Here is a 14,818-nt window from a genome sequence, read left to right as displayed (position 1 = left end):
GTTCAACCGATGGATTAATAACTAAACCGTTTAACCCGATAATAATTAAATAAATGTATAAAATTATAATACAATGTTTATTGAAAAATAAAAATTATTGTTTAATATTTTATATTATTTAAATTTAAATAAACTATATATAAATTTTATTAACTCATTACTTTAATGTGATATATATAAATTATTAACCTTTAATTTAATAAGTCTGACGAAATAAAAAAAAGTTACATATAGATAAAATTAAAAGTAAAAATAATTTGTTGATAAAACAATCAAAATTAAAAAAAATAAACATATATAAGTTGAATTACATGAATAAATATGTGAGGTTAAAATTATTCTAATAAAATATAAACTAATGTAAGGTTGTAAAATTGGAGCATTACTCATATAAATTTAAGTATTATATATAATATTATTAACCATTCATATAACAAGAGTATCAGTCCTAGTGGAAAAAGACCTATGATTTTACATTTACTCGCTTTATTTTTTTCGCAAAAAGATAAAATTCTAAACATGAACATTCACATACTAAATTACTAATTATCCTAATACAGCAGCAACGCCAATGTTCTAAACCAAATAAGGAATATCTATGAGTTGATAATAGAAAGATTACAATTCTAAGATAAAACCAATATTTTCATCAGCACAACATGTTGGCAATGCATCTAACATGGTCTTAAAGTCGGCGTTCTCATCAATCTTGAACGTACAAATAACCTTGACAATCTTCAAGGCATGCCACCAACATTTTGTATTACTTGAACTGCAGTGGCACTTCCCTTCCTTTCTTCCCATCAGTGTCTCATACATGAACATTTAAAGAGAAAATATTGTAGAACATTTAAGTACATACTAAATTACTAATTATCCTAATACAGCAGCAACGCCAATGTTCTAAACCAAAGAAGGAATATCTATGAGTTGATAATAGAAAGATTACAATTCTAAGATAAAACCAATATTTTCATCAGCACAACATGTTGGCAATGCATCTAACATGGTCTTAAAGTCGGCGTTCTCATCAATCTTGAACGTACAAATAACCTTGACAATCTTCAAGGCATGCCACCAACATTTTGTATTACTTGAACTGCAGTGGCACTTCCCTTCCTTTCTTCCCATCAGTGTCTCATACAAAAACTGTTGTTTTTTGCAAAATAACAAACGGAGTTAGAAAGAACATATCGATGATAAATTATATAAACACAAATGCAGTCACTGCTGGGATGGAAGTACTGTTGTCGTTGTAAATGCAAGACTCAGAGAAAATTTGAGGATAATGACATACCTGAATGAATGCTTTACCATGAACATAAGAGCGAAAACTAAATGAAATAGAGTTCGGGCAGCAACTTGAAAGCAAGTAATTCATAAAAGGGAAATAGAAAGCTTCGTAGTCCGGAGAAAACTGCAATTCCAAGCGTTTAATAGTTGGAGGAATAGATGAAACTTGGAATGCACCCTGCTCTGGTTCAGTCTACAGAATTCAGACAAACAAACAAATAAATAAAATAGGCAAATATGTAAAGTAGAATGAACCAATATAGCAAGTGTATATACTTACTAGAATTGACAGACAGATAAAGAGGGAGACTGATGCCCAAATCTTTTGGGGTTTAATGTTTTGGACAAATTTCCTCAAGCTACAAAGGTCCTGAAAATCCACATCGCTAAAACTATTGACTTCCAATTGATTAGAACATTGCTGAAAAGATATACCAGGTTGGTTGTTTCCCTCATACGCAAATGATAATAAATTTCGAGCATCAATGTTAAGCTCCTCCAAGTTAGAGCAGTATGATAACTTCAAGACCTTGAGTTGAGTACTTGAAATATTAATCCTCTGAGACATCGAACAATTGTCTAGTTCCAAACTCTCAAGGAAAGGAAATTTAGAAAATAGTTCAAGAAACCATTTGTCTCCAATAACAATGTTCTTCAAATTCCATAAGCACAGCCATCTCAAATTTGTGCAACTATCTAAATTCAATTTGAAAGATGTATTCGGATACTGAAGACAACAATGTAAGCTCTCAAGATTTGGAGCATCAATATATACTTCCCGCATTCCTTGAACATAAACTTTCTTGAGCTTATGTAAACCATGCAAGAATAGTGATTCCACAAGACTGAACTCATGCATTTGAGGAATTCCTCTTATTGGAGGGTTACAGACAGCACAATCAATCACGGTTAAATCTTCAATTAGAGGACAATGAGAAATGAGATGATCTATAATCCCTTCATGTGCAAAAAATATATTGCATAGTTTTATTATTCTCACCGAGTAAAGCTTGACGGAATGGGTGAGGAATGCTTGGTTAACTCTGATTTGGTCCATCAACACCAACTTAGTAAGTGATTTGGATTCAATGACACTGAGTGGAAGGTCATAAAACCTGTCCGGACTGTGTCTCCCTCCATAGCGACCAGGGAGGCGAAGCTGTAAATGTAATACTTCGCCACCACTTTCAATAGCCATCTTCATCCATAGATCAACATGGTGGGCCATGCACTTATGGTCTACATAGTCCATGATGAGCTTGAATTCTTTGATTGGTAAGCCTAGGTCGCGGAGCCTCAGTAATCTTCTCCCAACATAGTCAATAACTTTGTCTATTTTGCTATGATAATTGTCTACCGTTACATCTTCACTCTTAAAATGTTCATCGCTGCAAATAGACAATATCGGAAACGTAGACCATGTTTCTCTCCAAGCCTTTGATAAGACACTAGTTCTGGCAGAATCTCTGTCCGGAAGCCTTGCGAGAATGTCATGACGTATAGCTTCTGGCAAACCAGATATTTGGTCCATTTTTCCCCTGCTTCAGTACTGATAGCAAGTATAATATCATGGATGGATAATTGCAACTCATAAAATGCGAAGAAAGAAAGAAAAGAAATCACATGTATTACATGTTTATTATCAAAATGATTCATCTGGTTAGCTAGGGATCTATGATTATGAAATATGAATGCCTTTCAACAAAGGACAGTGATGAGATTTTTCATTGTAAAATTCATAAACTGTTCATCAAATTTTCATCATGTCCCAAAATGTCCCATCTGAAACTCATAAATACTATAATAATAATAATAATAATAATAATATAAAGATCAATGTTGGAACCTATGTAGATCTCTATCACGAATTTCTTCTTCTTCTTATGTGAAGTGAAATAATTTTTGAGATGGAGTTCAGATCTAAGAAAGAACATACAAGGGACTATTTTTTTTTTTTTCTCTATAGAAGTAAGATGATTGATGTACATGTACTCTAACATTGTAATTTTTAGTATTTTTTAAAATTATAAAAAATATAAAAATTGGAGTATCTCAAATCTTTTACAATTTTAAAAATTAAAAGATCCGATTTTTATGCTTTAGAAATGTTAGTACTCCCAAAATTTAAACTTTTTAATTTTTGTATTCCAAATTAAAATTTACTACATTTAAAATTAATATTCTAAACTCCAGAAAAATAAAGTATAGACTCTATCTCCTATCTCCTTTGTCACTAAAGAATGAATTTCAATTTTTCCTCCTATCTCCTAAACAGTAACCTCACTAGTTACTAGATTAACGAAAAGCTCGTTGTTCCAATAACAAAAAAAATGGGGAAATATTAAAGTTTAAACTTACCTTCTTCAATAGAGTGTGTTTGTGGTGATTTGAAGACAGTAGAAGTGCGGTTTTTTGTTTGCTTTGTGATAGATGATGAGATGATGTGAAATAAATGAGGGAGCGGAATTATAATTTCTGGGTTTGCTTTGTGATAGATGATGAGATTTCGTTCTTGGTTTTTTGGGGCTTTCGGGCTCCTCTCGATCTTATTCGTAGTTGGGAAGGGGGAAGGAGTCTAAATCAATGGACATTAATGAACCATCATTGATGGACGTTGCACATGTCACCATCAATTCGACTCAAGGTCCGGCGCTAATAAAAGTAGATGTGAAATAAACGAGGGAGCGGAATTAGAATTTCTGGGTTTAAGGTTTCGGTTTTAGTGTTTTATATTCTCACTTTAGACGGATCTCTCTTTTGAGATTAAGGTTTCGATTTCAGTGTTTTATATTCTCACTTTAGACGGTGAAAGAAGAGACCGACAAAGAGGACGGTATTATTTGGTGATCTTCTGAAAAAATATATTTTTTATAAATTTTATAAAAAAAATAATTTTATGTTTAAATATTTTGTAAAATAAAAATTTGTATTTATCAATTATGTTTAGGTATAATAAGATAAAGGTACTCTTTGTTTATTTATTATGTAAAAAATATTTTTTAAAAAAATCTTTTGAAAAAATGTAAATTGTAATTTTCTTTTAAAAAATGTAAATTGTAACTTTTTAAAAAAATATAAATTGTAATTTTTTTAAAAAAATATATTTTTTATTTTTTAGTATTTTTATTTTTACTCATAGAAATTTACTAAATACGTTAAAAAATAAAAAATTATTTTTTTATCAACTTAATGACACTCAAATATACATTTTTTATTTATAAAAGATGTAGTTTATAAATATGAAAAATATTGTCATTGAATCCTTCCAATCTTCTTAAATAGAGATAAAGTCTGCTGCCTCTTATGCTCTTGGTAATATCGCTGTTGGCAACCTTCCAAAAAATTTGCCATTTATCTTGGATCAGATTGATAATCAGCAGAAGAAACAGTATCTCTTGCTTCATTCTTTGAAGGAGGAGGTGTGTTGCCATTTATCTTGGATCAGATTGATAATCAGCAGAAGAAACAGTATCTCTTGCTTCATTCTTTGAAGGAGGTGTGGCTCAATGTGTGGTTGTTCTGTGCCTTGCTGTTGGGGATCAGAAGTGTTCATTGATGCATTCACATTTTAGTTAGATTAGCTAGATAGTTTAAGTAGTTTTAGCTTAATTTCATGCATTTATTCAAAATAAACAAGTATTTGAATGAAGTTTCTTATTATACACTAATATATCAAGGACTAAGTGATTTTGTAGTTGATTCTATGCAAATGACATAAGAAAGTGTTGAATAGTTGAATTATAAAAATTGGATACATTATATTTCGCTTCTATGTTTGAATAAATTGAATTGGATACATAAGAACTCGTCCACAATGAAAGAATTAGTCTTAATCTTGTTTTGGCAAGCAATTAATCATGTCAATTTTTAAATACAACACAAATAACAAACTACAATAGCATAAACAAGGTTATGTGACAGAACTAAAATGCTATGAAAAATAAAGAATTACAACAAAAATACAATAATACATATGAGTTCCAATTAGAAAAGAGAGAAGAAAGAAAATAAATATGCATTCAATATCACGTTTCTGAAATTTAAATATTTTTAAAATTTAAACTAACAAGTTTCACAAAAGGCATCATAAGATAAAATCAATTAAATTCCTTCAAGAGTGCATCTTCGTCCAAAACTACACAAGCCAACACAATTTTCCTTGACTGCTCCATTGTTGTATACCAATACGGTGGGCAGATTGGGAATGCAATCAGTTGATATTATCTTAACAAATTTATTTTGTTACAGGATATCTTGTGACAAATTCTTCAATGCACTGCATCAAAATCCCACATTCAGCAATGTCAAAAATAAGGTACAACAAACTTCAATAACAAGCACAAGAAGCATAAAAATAAAATTAAACAAATTTGGATTACCCAAGTAATTTATAGATATTATATGAGGACGTGTGGTGTTCAGAAATATTTCCTGAAATTTGAACTTAGAAATGTCATCTAGCATACCCATCTTTGTAAAGGATGACAACCACCCAAACATCAGAGGGAGCCTGTGAAACCTCTCAAACAAAATCAGATCCTGAAATTGGAACCACTGATCTAAATCTCAACTTCAGTTGCTTCCTTCGTCTCAGCCAATCTCTTCTTCCTGTTAAAGCACAATGCCTAGTAATGTGGTTATTGATCATAATGAGTCCAAGATTCTTGTGACTATGGCAGGGGATGGAAACCCTTCCTACTTAGTTGAACCAATTGCTTCTTTGAATTGTTGCACTTGTGATTGTGAAGCTAATCCAACACCACCTTTATCAAGTTTAATCAATGAAAAAATACTGATCAATTGATTAGAAACAAATTCACAATGATTTTTGTTATGGTGCTTCTTCTTCATCTTTCACATTCGAGTAGTTTTTAGGTTTCCTGAATATGTCAGGCAATTAAGAGTATCTATGTAATAATCACAATGATTTATATCATAAGATATAGAATAAAAACAAGACTTAATCTACTTACACCTAACTCATCATTCATTCCCATGCCAAACTTCCAATTTATCAAAGCTTCATGATTTCAATTTTATCTAAGCTTCATGACTTCAAATGAACTCTAGAGTTTGATATCTTTATTCGAAATTATTTGTTAAGAATATTAAATTTATCAAACTGAAGCAAAAAAAAAACCATAATCAGACATTATGAAAGGTGTACACAGACACTCTAACATTTGAGCAAATTAAGAGAAGTTCAACAAGCAAGTTCGCATAAACATTAATGCAAAGATTTCAATACATCCCTAAAATATGCATGAGTTAAGTAAAACCATATTGAAGGGACTACAGAAGCTCACAGATTCAAAACATTAAGATCCTTCAATAGTTTCCTTAAGCGGGAATCAAAGTTGGATACAACAGTCATCTTAACTGTGCCAGTGTTTATCATCTTACTATGATAGGAGGGACAAACTTAAAAGAAAACAATGGTTAAGGAGGAAAAAGATATATTTGATTCGTGAAACTTCCAACATCCTTGAGAAGAGTAGTTGTTTCATAAGCTCCATCTGAAAGATGCCATACATCTCCATTTGCACAATACTGACATGAATAACGCTAAGTTCAGAAACAAGCATGTGTCATATTGTATATTTGAAATTTGAAGGCATGTGTCAGGTACTTTTAAAATCTCCTGCTAATTTATTTTTCTTGGATAAGTATGCAATAATATATAGATAAATAGAAACAACAGATGAATTCTAAGGAATGAACAAGAAGGAAGATCAGAAGATGAACAATTAAAAAGGATAGATATTATCAAAGTATTCAAGGTTTTGAATCTTTTGATAGGTAAGAACTGAATTTTCCAAAACGGTTGTGCAATTCATAGATAAATTAACTTTATTAAGAGAATCATCATAAATTGGGACTAATATAACAAATAGAGCAGTCTCCTACGCAAAATGGTCACATTGTAAACTTCTTCAAAATAATCTTCATCACTGGAACCAAGGACTTCAAAAATTACACAAAATGGCCTCCCATCTCCCTGTTAAAATACAAGTATAAAATATAAGAGAGTGTGTAGTAATGATATGACTGCATAAAATTCTTTTGAAATCAAAATAACATTCAGATAAAATTATTAAACACATAATAAATAAATCTATTGCCAATGGAAATTGCACATTTACACACTTCTCAGAATCCATACTGTGACAAACGAAGAACATTCAAATTCACATAAAATTGTCATAGAAAATAAAATAAAGTAAAATAAAAATAAAAATAAAATGGAGGGAGAAGCAGAGATCAGAGTCGCTGGTGAAGAAGGGGAACAGAGAAGCGACAGAAAACGATAAAGTGGTGTACCCGAGTGTAGCGGCGGCGGCAGAAGCGTGTTGCGGCGTCGAGGATCAGAAAACAAACACGGTGCAGGGGAGAACGAGGAAGCAGCGCGGATAGAGAGGAACATAGAACAACCAAGGCGAGTAAAAGAGGCAAAAACCTAGCAAAGCCAAGGATTTCTTCTTTGAATATGGAATTGAAAGAAATAGGAGAAATGTGTAAAACAAAAAAATTAGAGGGACAAATATTTAATTATTAATTAATTTAAAAATAAAAAAGAGGTTTATTTTGTAAATATTTTGTTAGTGGTTAATCATACTCCCACGTAAAAGTGGGAGTAAGGAATCCATAGCCTGAAATTAATTTTGTTATTGATATACAAAAAACTACTAAGCATCAAACTAGTCCAGCTCTAAAAAAAATAAATTATCAAAACATTACTTAAAAGTTTGTATCGCTAACAAAAACAAATTTTAAAAACTACTAACGATGAATAAATCCATAAAAGATTTAAAAATACGACAAAAACAATTTATACTCAAAATGTTGTGATATGTAGACGGTAATTTAAGTGTTTACTCGAATCTTATGTAAAATTTTCATTTAAATGAAAATTTTATATAGGATAAAAAAAAGAATCTACAAACAAAATGAAATAATAAAACTATACTTGAATGGTTGTGTGTGTTTGGATTACAATTTATAAATGGGAGTTTGTATAAAATTAATTTTATAAAATTGATTTTAATGAAAAGTAAGTTTGGGTTAACATAATTTATGTTTGACAATCTTTATATCAAAATTGATTATAATAAAATATTATGCCAAACCATTTTCTTTTGTGAACTACATATTATTTTTTCTGTAAAAGGAATACAAATATATTTTAATAATAATATGACATTTCAAACACACTTTTACATTTACTTCTACAGGATTAGTTTTTAACTTTATATTATATGCTTTGACGTAATAGTGAATATAAATCAATCACTTTATTTTTTTCGCAAAAAGATAAAATTCTAAACATGAACATTCACATTTATCGTTACCTTATAAAAAGAGAAAATGTTGTAGAACATTGATATATACATGTAAGCACTTAAGTACATACTAAATTACTAATTATCCTAGTACAGCAGAAACGCCAATGTTCTAAACCAAATAAGGAATATCTATGAGTTGATAATAGAAAGATTACAATTTTAAGATAAAACCAATATTTTCATCAGCACAACATGTTGGCAATGCATCTAACATGGTCTTAAAGTCGGCGTTCTCATCAATCTTGAACGTACAAATAACCTTGACAATCTTCAAGGCATGCCACCAACATTTTGTATTACTTGAACTGCAGTGGCACTTCCCTTCCTTTCTTCCCATCAGTGTCTCATACAAAAACTGTTGTTTTTTGCAAAATAACAAACGGAGTTAGAAAGAACATATCGATGATAAATTATATAAACACAAATGCAGTCACTGCTAGGATGGAAGTACTGTTGTCGTGGTAAATGCAAGACTCAATGCAAGACTCAGAAAATTTGAGGATAATGACATACCTGAATGAATGCTTTATCATGAACATAAGAGCGAAAACTAAATGAAATAGAGTTCGGGCAGCAACTTGAAAGCAAGTAATTCATAAAAGGGAAATAGAAAGCTTCGTAGTCCGGAGAAAACTGCAATTCCAAGCGTTTAATAGTTGGAGGAATAGATGAAACTTGGAATGCACCCTGCTCTGGTTCAGTCTACAGAATTCAGACAAACAAACAAATAAATAAAATAGGCAAATATGTAAAGTAGAATGAACCAATATAGCAAGTGTATATACTTACTAGAATTGACAGACAGATAAAGAGGGAGACTGATGCCCAAATCTTTTGGGGTTTAATGTTTTGGACAAATTTCCTCAAGCTACAAAGGTCCTGAAAATCCACATCGCTAAAACTATTGACTACCAATTGATTAGAACATTGCTGAAAAGATATACCAGGTTGGCTGTTTCCCTCATACGCAAATGATAATAAATTTCGAGCATCAATGTTAAGCTCCTCCAAGTTAGAGCAGTATGATAACTTCAAGACCTTGAGTTGAGCACTTGAAATATTAATCCTCTGAGACATTGAGCAATTGTCTAGTTCCAAACTCTCAAGGAAAGGAAATTTAGAAAATAGTTCAAGAAACCATTTGTCTCCAATAGCAATGTTCTTCAAATTCCATAAGCACAGCCATCTCAAATTCAACTTGAAAGATGTATTTGGATACTGAAGACAACAATGTAAGCTCTCAAGATTTGGAGCATCAATATATACTTCCCGCATTCCTTGAACATAAACTTTCTTGAGCTTATGTAAACCGTGCAAAAATAGTGATTCCACAAGACTGAACTCATGCATTTGAGGAATTCCTCTTATTGGAGGGTTATAGACAGCACAATCAATCACGGTTAAATCTTCAATTAGAGGACAATGAGAAATGAGATGATCTATAATCCTTTCATGTGCAAAAAATATATTGCATAGTTTTATTATTCTCACTGAGTAAAGCTTGATGGAATGGGTGAGGAATGCTTGGTCAACTCTGATTCGGTCCATCAACACCAACTTAGTAAGTGATTTGGATTCAATGACACTGAGTGGAAGGTCATAAAACCTGTCCGGACTGTGTCTCCCTACATAGCCGCGAAGCTGTAAATGTAATACTTCGCCACCACTTTCAATAGCCATCTTCATCCATAGATCAACATGGTGGGCCATGTACTTATGGTCTACATAGTCCATGATGAGCTTGAATTCTTTGATTGCTAAGCCTAGGTCGCGGAGCCTCAGTAATCTTCTCCCAACATAGTCAATAACTTTGTCTATTTTGCTATGATAATTGTCTACCGTTTCATCTTGACTCTTAAAATGTTGATCGCTGCAAATAGACAATATCGGAAACGTAGACCATGTTTCTCTCCAAGCCTTTGATAAAACACTAGTCCTGGCAGAATCTCTGTCTGGAAGCCTTGCGAGAATGTCATGAAGTATAGCTTTTGGCAAACCAGATATTTGGTCCATTTTTACCCAGCTTCAGTACTGATAGCAAGTATAATATCATGGATGGATAATTGCAACTCATAAAATGCGAAGAAAGAAAGAAAAAAAAAATCACATGTATTACATGTATTATTAAAATTATTCATCTGGGAAGTTAGGGATCTATGATTATGAATGACTTTCAACTAAGTACAGTGATGAGATTTTTCATTGTAAAATTCATAAACTGTTCGTCAAATTTTCAATCATGACCCAAAATGTCCCATCTGAAACTCATAAATATTATAATAATAATAATAATAATAATAATAATAATAATAATAATAATATAAAGATCAATGTGGAACCTATGAAGTGAAATTATTTTTGAGATGGAGTTAAGACACAAGAAAGAAAACACAAGGAACTAATTTTTTTCCTCTATGGAAGTAAGATGATTGATTTACATGTACTCTAATATTATAATTTTTAGTGTTTTTTTTTTAAATATAGAAATCGAAGTATCTTAAATCCTTTTCGATTTTAAAAATTAAAAGATCCAATTTTAGTGCTTTAGAAATGTCTGTACTCCCAGAATTTAAACTTTTTAATTTCTGTACTCCAAATTAAACTTTACTGCATTTAAAATTAATATCCCAAACTCCAGACAAATATCGTTATTAAACCAATATAAAAAAATAAAGTGTAGACTCTATCTCCTTTGTCACTACAAAATGAATTTCAATTTTTCCTCCTATCTCTTAGACAGTAATCTCACTAGTTACTAGACTAACGAAAAGCTCGTTGTTCCAATAACAGAAAAAAGAGACAAATATTAACAAATAAACTTACCTTTTTCAATAGAGTGTATTTGTGGTGATTTGAAGAGTGTAGAAGTGCGGTATTCTTTTGCTTTGTGATAGATGATGTGAAATAAATGAGCAAGCGGAATTAGAATTTCTGGGCTTAAGGTTTCAGTTTTATACTCTCATTTTAAACGGTGAAAGAAGAGATCTCTCTTCTACACTTAAGGTTTCGGTTTTATATTCTCATTTTAGACGGTGAAAGAAGAGACCTCTCTTCTACATTTAAGGTTTAGGTTTTAGTATTTTATACTCTCGTTTTAGACGGTGAAGGAAGAGACCGGTAAAGAAGGCGATTTTATTTGGTGATCTTCTGAAAATATATATATATTTTGAGTTATTTTTTTTATAAATTTTATAAGAAAAAAGTAATTTTATATTTAAATATTTCGTAAAAAAATTTGTATTTATCAATTATGTTTAGGTATAATAAGATAAAAGTATTTTTTGTTTATTTATTATGTGAAAAATATTTTTTAAACAAATGTAAATTGTAACTTTTTTAAAAAAAATGTAAATTGTAATTTTTTTAAAAAATATTTTTTATTTTTTTAATATTTTTATTTTTATTAATAAAAATTTACTAAACATGTTAAAAAATAAAAAAATATTTTTTTATTAACTTAATGACATTTAAACAAACACAAAAAATTACATTTTTTATTTATAAAAGATGTAGTTTATAAATATGAAATCAATTTTTTTATTGATATATAAAAAACTACTAAGAATCAAATTAGTCCATCCTTAATAAAAATAAATTATCAAAATATTACTTGAAAGTTTGTATCACTAATAAAACAAATTTTAAAAGATACTAACGATAAATAAATTCGTAAAAGATTTAAAATATGACAAAAAGAACTTGATACTCAAAATATTGTGGCATGTAGACGGTAATTTAAGTGTTTACCCGAATCTTATGTAAAATTTTCATCCGAAATTTTCAAAAAATAAACTTTAAAGATTTAAAAGGATAAAAAAAAGATCTACAAACAGAATGAAATAAAGCTATATTTAAAATGAGGTCTCTCTAAAATCAATTCAAATTTTTTGAGTTTATCTAATACACCATAAAATTCAAAACACTGTATTAAATTTTTTTTGGGGTGACTTAAAAGAAAATAAACAAAAACTAAGAACGAGAAGAAAACAAGAAACTGCTTAAGAAAGACAGTCCCGCCGAATACTACTCTCAAATTTCTTCCAAGGCAAGAAGCTCCACTTGAGGAGAAAGGGTCCTCATTACCGTCTTTGCCATGATGTCCGCTACTGTATTTGCATCTCTCAAGATCAACCGAAGATCAACACGCCATTTCTAAGACATGATATTTCGGATTTTTAACACCAAAGGATCAATAAACCCAGAGCAATCTTGTAAATTATTGACAATAGTAAAAGCCTCCACACAATCTGTCTCACATATAATGTGTCTTTGTCCCGAGTCCCATGCTAAAAGAAAGCCTCTCCAAATAGCAAATAACTCTCCTTGCAAAATGCTACGACTCTCAATTGTTCCCAGACAGCCTCGTTGCCACCTTCCCTTCCAATCTCTGCTAACACAAGCAAAACCAACTCGAGTACCATTGCCAGGATAGCTAGCATCACAATTAATCTTAAAGGTACCCACTGAGGGGGGAATCCAAGAGCCGCTAATGGTTGAGGGGATAGACAGTCGTTGCAACTCAAAAATATTTCGGAGCTCCTTTTTCAAGGACAAAGCCATACCAATCACCTTGTCTGTGGTCCAATGCTCGTGAGGATGAAAGATCTCGTTATTCCTCGAAAGCCAAATCTAGCAGAGACCAGAAAAGAATCTAAAGGGGCGCTGTTTGCTATTATGTAAGAACCAACTCATTAAATCCACTGGTTGATCGGAGATCCCTAAAGCTTTCCAAACAAGTTGGGCTTTTGGACAATCTCGAATACAATGTAATACCGATTCCTGACCTGAGAAACATCGTGGACAGCTATTCGTGCGCGAAATGCCCCTCCTAAAACGAAATGCAGCAGTAAGAAGAGCCTCCCGAAGACAAAGCCAGGCCAAAAATTTGTGCTTTTCCGGAACATGTTGACGCCAAAGCCAAAGCCAATTACCCCTATCCTCCCAACTAAACATCTTCTTACTGAGCCACAAATAACCACTATGAGCATCATAAACCTTTGAAGCCGCCCCAGTCCAACACCAACCGACCTCTGAACCAGCTTGAACATTTGGGTTGTAAGAGTTAATGTTGCTCTGCAGAGACTGATTCAGAGGAGAATAGATATTCTCAAGGTTCCACTGTCCAGATGACCAAAGGTCCAAGATCCTGAGATCCGAATCAGAAATGTGAACATAATCCATCTCCTGACACAGTTGCCCCTCTCTTCTCCATTTAGAAAACCAAAAGTTCTGTTCCAAATCCCCAATGCACAAAATAAAACTTTCCTTCAGTATATCCCAAGCTCGACGTATACTCTTCCAAATATAAGATCCCCTTTCTCTTGACCGACTAAGACAATCATCCTTAGAAGAATGGTATTTTTCTGTCAACAGTTGAACCCATAGTTTATCGGGATAGTGAAAAAGTTGCCAAACTAGTTTTCCAAGAAGAGCAATATTGGCACAAAAAAGATCTCTAATTCCCAGACCTCCAAACTTCTTAGGAGTGACCAACACTTTCCAATTAACTAGATTCAGGCCTCTACCATCAGCTTGACCCTTCCATAGAAAGTTTCGCATCATGGATTCTATCTTATTAGTTACACCTTTAGGGAAGAGAGATACTTGCATACGATAAGTAGGAATCGCAGTCACTACCGAGTTGAGCAAACAGAGTCTACCTACCTTATTAAGCAGTCTCCATTTCCAGTTGGCTAGCCTTCTCCGAATCTTGTCCAGAACATCATTGAAAGTTGCGCGTGTCACTCGAGAGTGATTAAGGTTCACCCCTAAATACTTGCCCAAGTTCTGGACAAATCTGATGGAGGAGACTCCAGTGAAAATCTCTTTTCTTGTCGCTGAAACATTCCTAGAGCATAGCGCTTTAGATTTCTCCACATTAACCTTCATCCCATAGGCTCTGCAGAAATTTTCCAAAGCTACCATTACAGTTTGAACTTGTTTTTTTCAGTTTTACAGAAAAGAAGCAAATCATCGGCAAACATCAAATGAGAAATTCTTGGACCCCCTCTAGAAACCACAACCGGCTTCCACAAGCCCTTATCAACTTGCTGATTAATAGAACAAGACAATCTCTCTATACACAACACAAACAAATACGGTGATATAGGATCTCATTGCCTAAGACCCCTGCTCGGAGTGAAGCTATTTAATCTATCCCCATTCCAGAGGATAGACAGTGA

At 32.1% G+C, this 14,818-nt stretch overlaps 2 protein-coding genes and 1 long non-coding RNA gene across 5 annotated transcripts; all 3 read right to left on the bottom strand.

The window, feature by feature from the left end:
• Nucleotides 1-389: 389 nt before the first annotated feature.
• LOC112710069 (FBD-associated F-box protein At5g60610) lies at nt 390-4,113 on the bottom strand. Of its 2 annotated transcripts, none has more exons than XM_025762164.2 (4): nt 3,652-4,113; nt 1,574-2,842; nt 1,298-1,486; nt 390-1,149 (listed from the first exon to the last, which is right to left on the bottom strand). In XM_025762164.2, exons 2-4 carry the CDS (start codon nt 2,822-2,824, stop codon nt 946-948), a joined length of 1,644 nt encoding a protein of 547 aa, XP_025617949.1. In that variant the 5' UTR covers nt 2,825-2,842; nt 3,652-4,113; the 3' UTR covers nt 390-945. The 2 variants fall into 2 exon arrangements, with proteins under 2 accessions (XP_025617949.1, XP_025617951.1); XM_025762166.2 differs by having other exon boundaries at nt 1,574-2,831.
• Nucleotides 4,114-5,208: 1,095 nt separating this feature from the next.
• On the bottom strand, nt 5,209-7,815 carry LOC112710073 (uncharacterized). Of its 2 annotated transcripts, none has more exons than XR_003156643.2 (5): nt 7,615-7,815; nt 7,201-7,291; nt 6,600-6,843; nt 5,673-6,056; nt 5,209-5,569 (listed from the first exon to the last, which is right to left on the bottom strand). It is a non-coding gene; the product is annotated as an uncharacterized lncRNA (long non-coding RNA). The 2 variants fall into 2 exon arrangements; XR_011865259.1 differs by having other exon boundaries at nt 5,760-6,056.
• Nucleotides 7,816-8,659: 844 nt separating this feature from the next.
• Nucleotides 8,660-11,691, bottom strand: LOC112708750 (FBD-associated F-box protein At5g60610). The gene is made up of 4 exons (XM_025760689.3): nt 11,460-11,691; nt 9,426-10,667; nt 9,150-9,338; nt 8,660-8,991 (listed from the first exon to the last, which is right to left on the bottom strand). Exons 2-4 carry the CDS (start codon nt 10,647-10,649, stop codon nt 8,788-8,790), a joined length of 1,617 nt encoding a protein of 538 aa, XP_025616474.1. The 5' UTR covers nt 10,650-10,667; nt 11,460-11,691; the 3' UTR covers nt 8,660-8,787.
• Between the last annotated feature and the right edge of the window lie 3,127 nt (nt 11,692-14,818).

The sequence above is a fragment of the Arachis hypogaea genome, chromosome 9 (genome assembly GCF_003086295.3).
Source record: "Arachis hypogaea cultivar Tifrunner chromosome 9, arahy.Tifrunner.gnm2.J5K5, whole genome shotgun sequence".
Lineage (NCBI taxonomy): Eukaryota > Viridiplantae > Streptophyta > Magnoliopsida > Fabales > Fabaceae > Arachis > Arachis hypogaea.
Note: the sequence above shows the minus strand (reverse complement) of the source record. Positions and strands in the feature narration are given on the sequence as shown.

Coding starts and splice junctions, on each gene's coding strand:
- LOC112708750 (XM_025760689.3), bottom strand. CDS start 10,649: ATGGACCAAATATCTGGTTTGCCAAAAGCTATACTTCATGACATTCTC. Junction 9,339..9,425: donor TTATCTGTCTGTCAATTCTA/GTAAGTATATAC, acceptor TGAATTCTGTAG/ACTGAACCAGAGCAGGGTGC. Junction 8,992..9,149: donor ATGATAAAGCATTCATTCAG/GTATGTCATTAT, acceptor AAAAAACAACAG/TTTTTGTATGAGACACTGAT.
- LOC112710069 (XM_025762164.2), bottom strand. CDS start 2,824: ATGGACCAAATATCTGGTTTGCCAGAAGCTATACGTCATGACATTCTC. Junction 1,487..1,573: donor TTATCTGTCTGTCAATTCTA/GTAAGTATATAC, acceptor TGAATTCTGTAG/ACTGAACCAGAGCAGGGTGC. Junction 1,150..1,297: donor ATGGTAAAGCATTCATTCAG/GTATGTCATTAT, acceptor AAAAAACAACAG/TTTTTGTATGAGACACTGAT.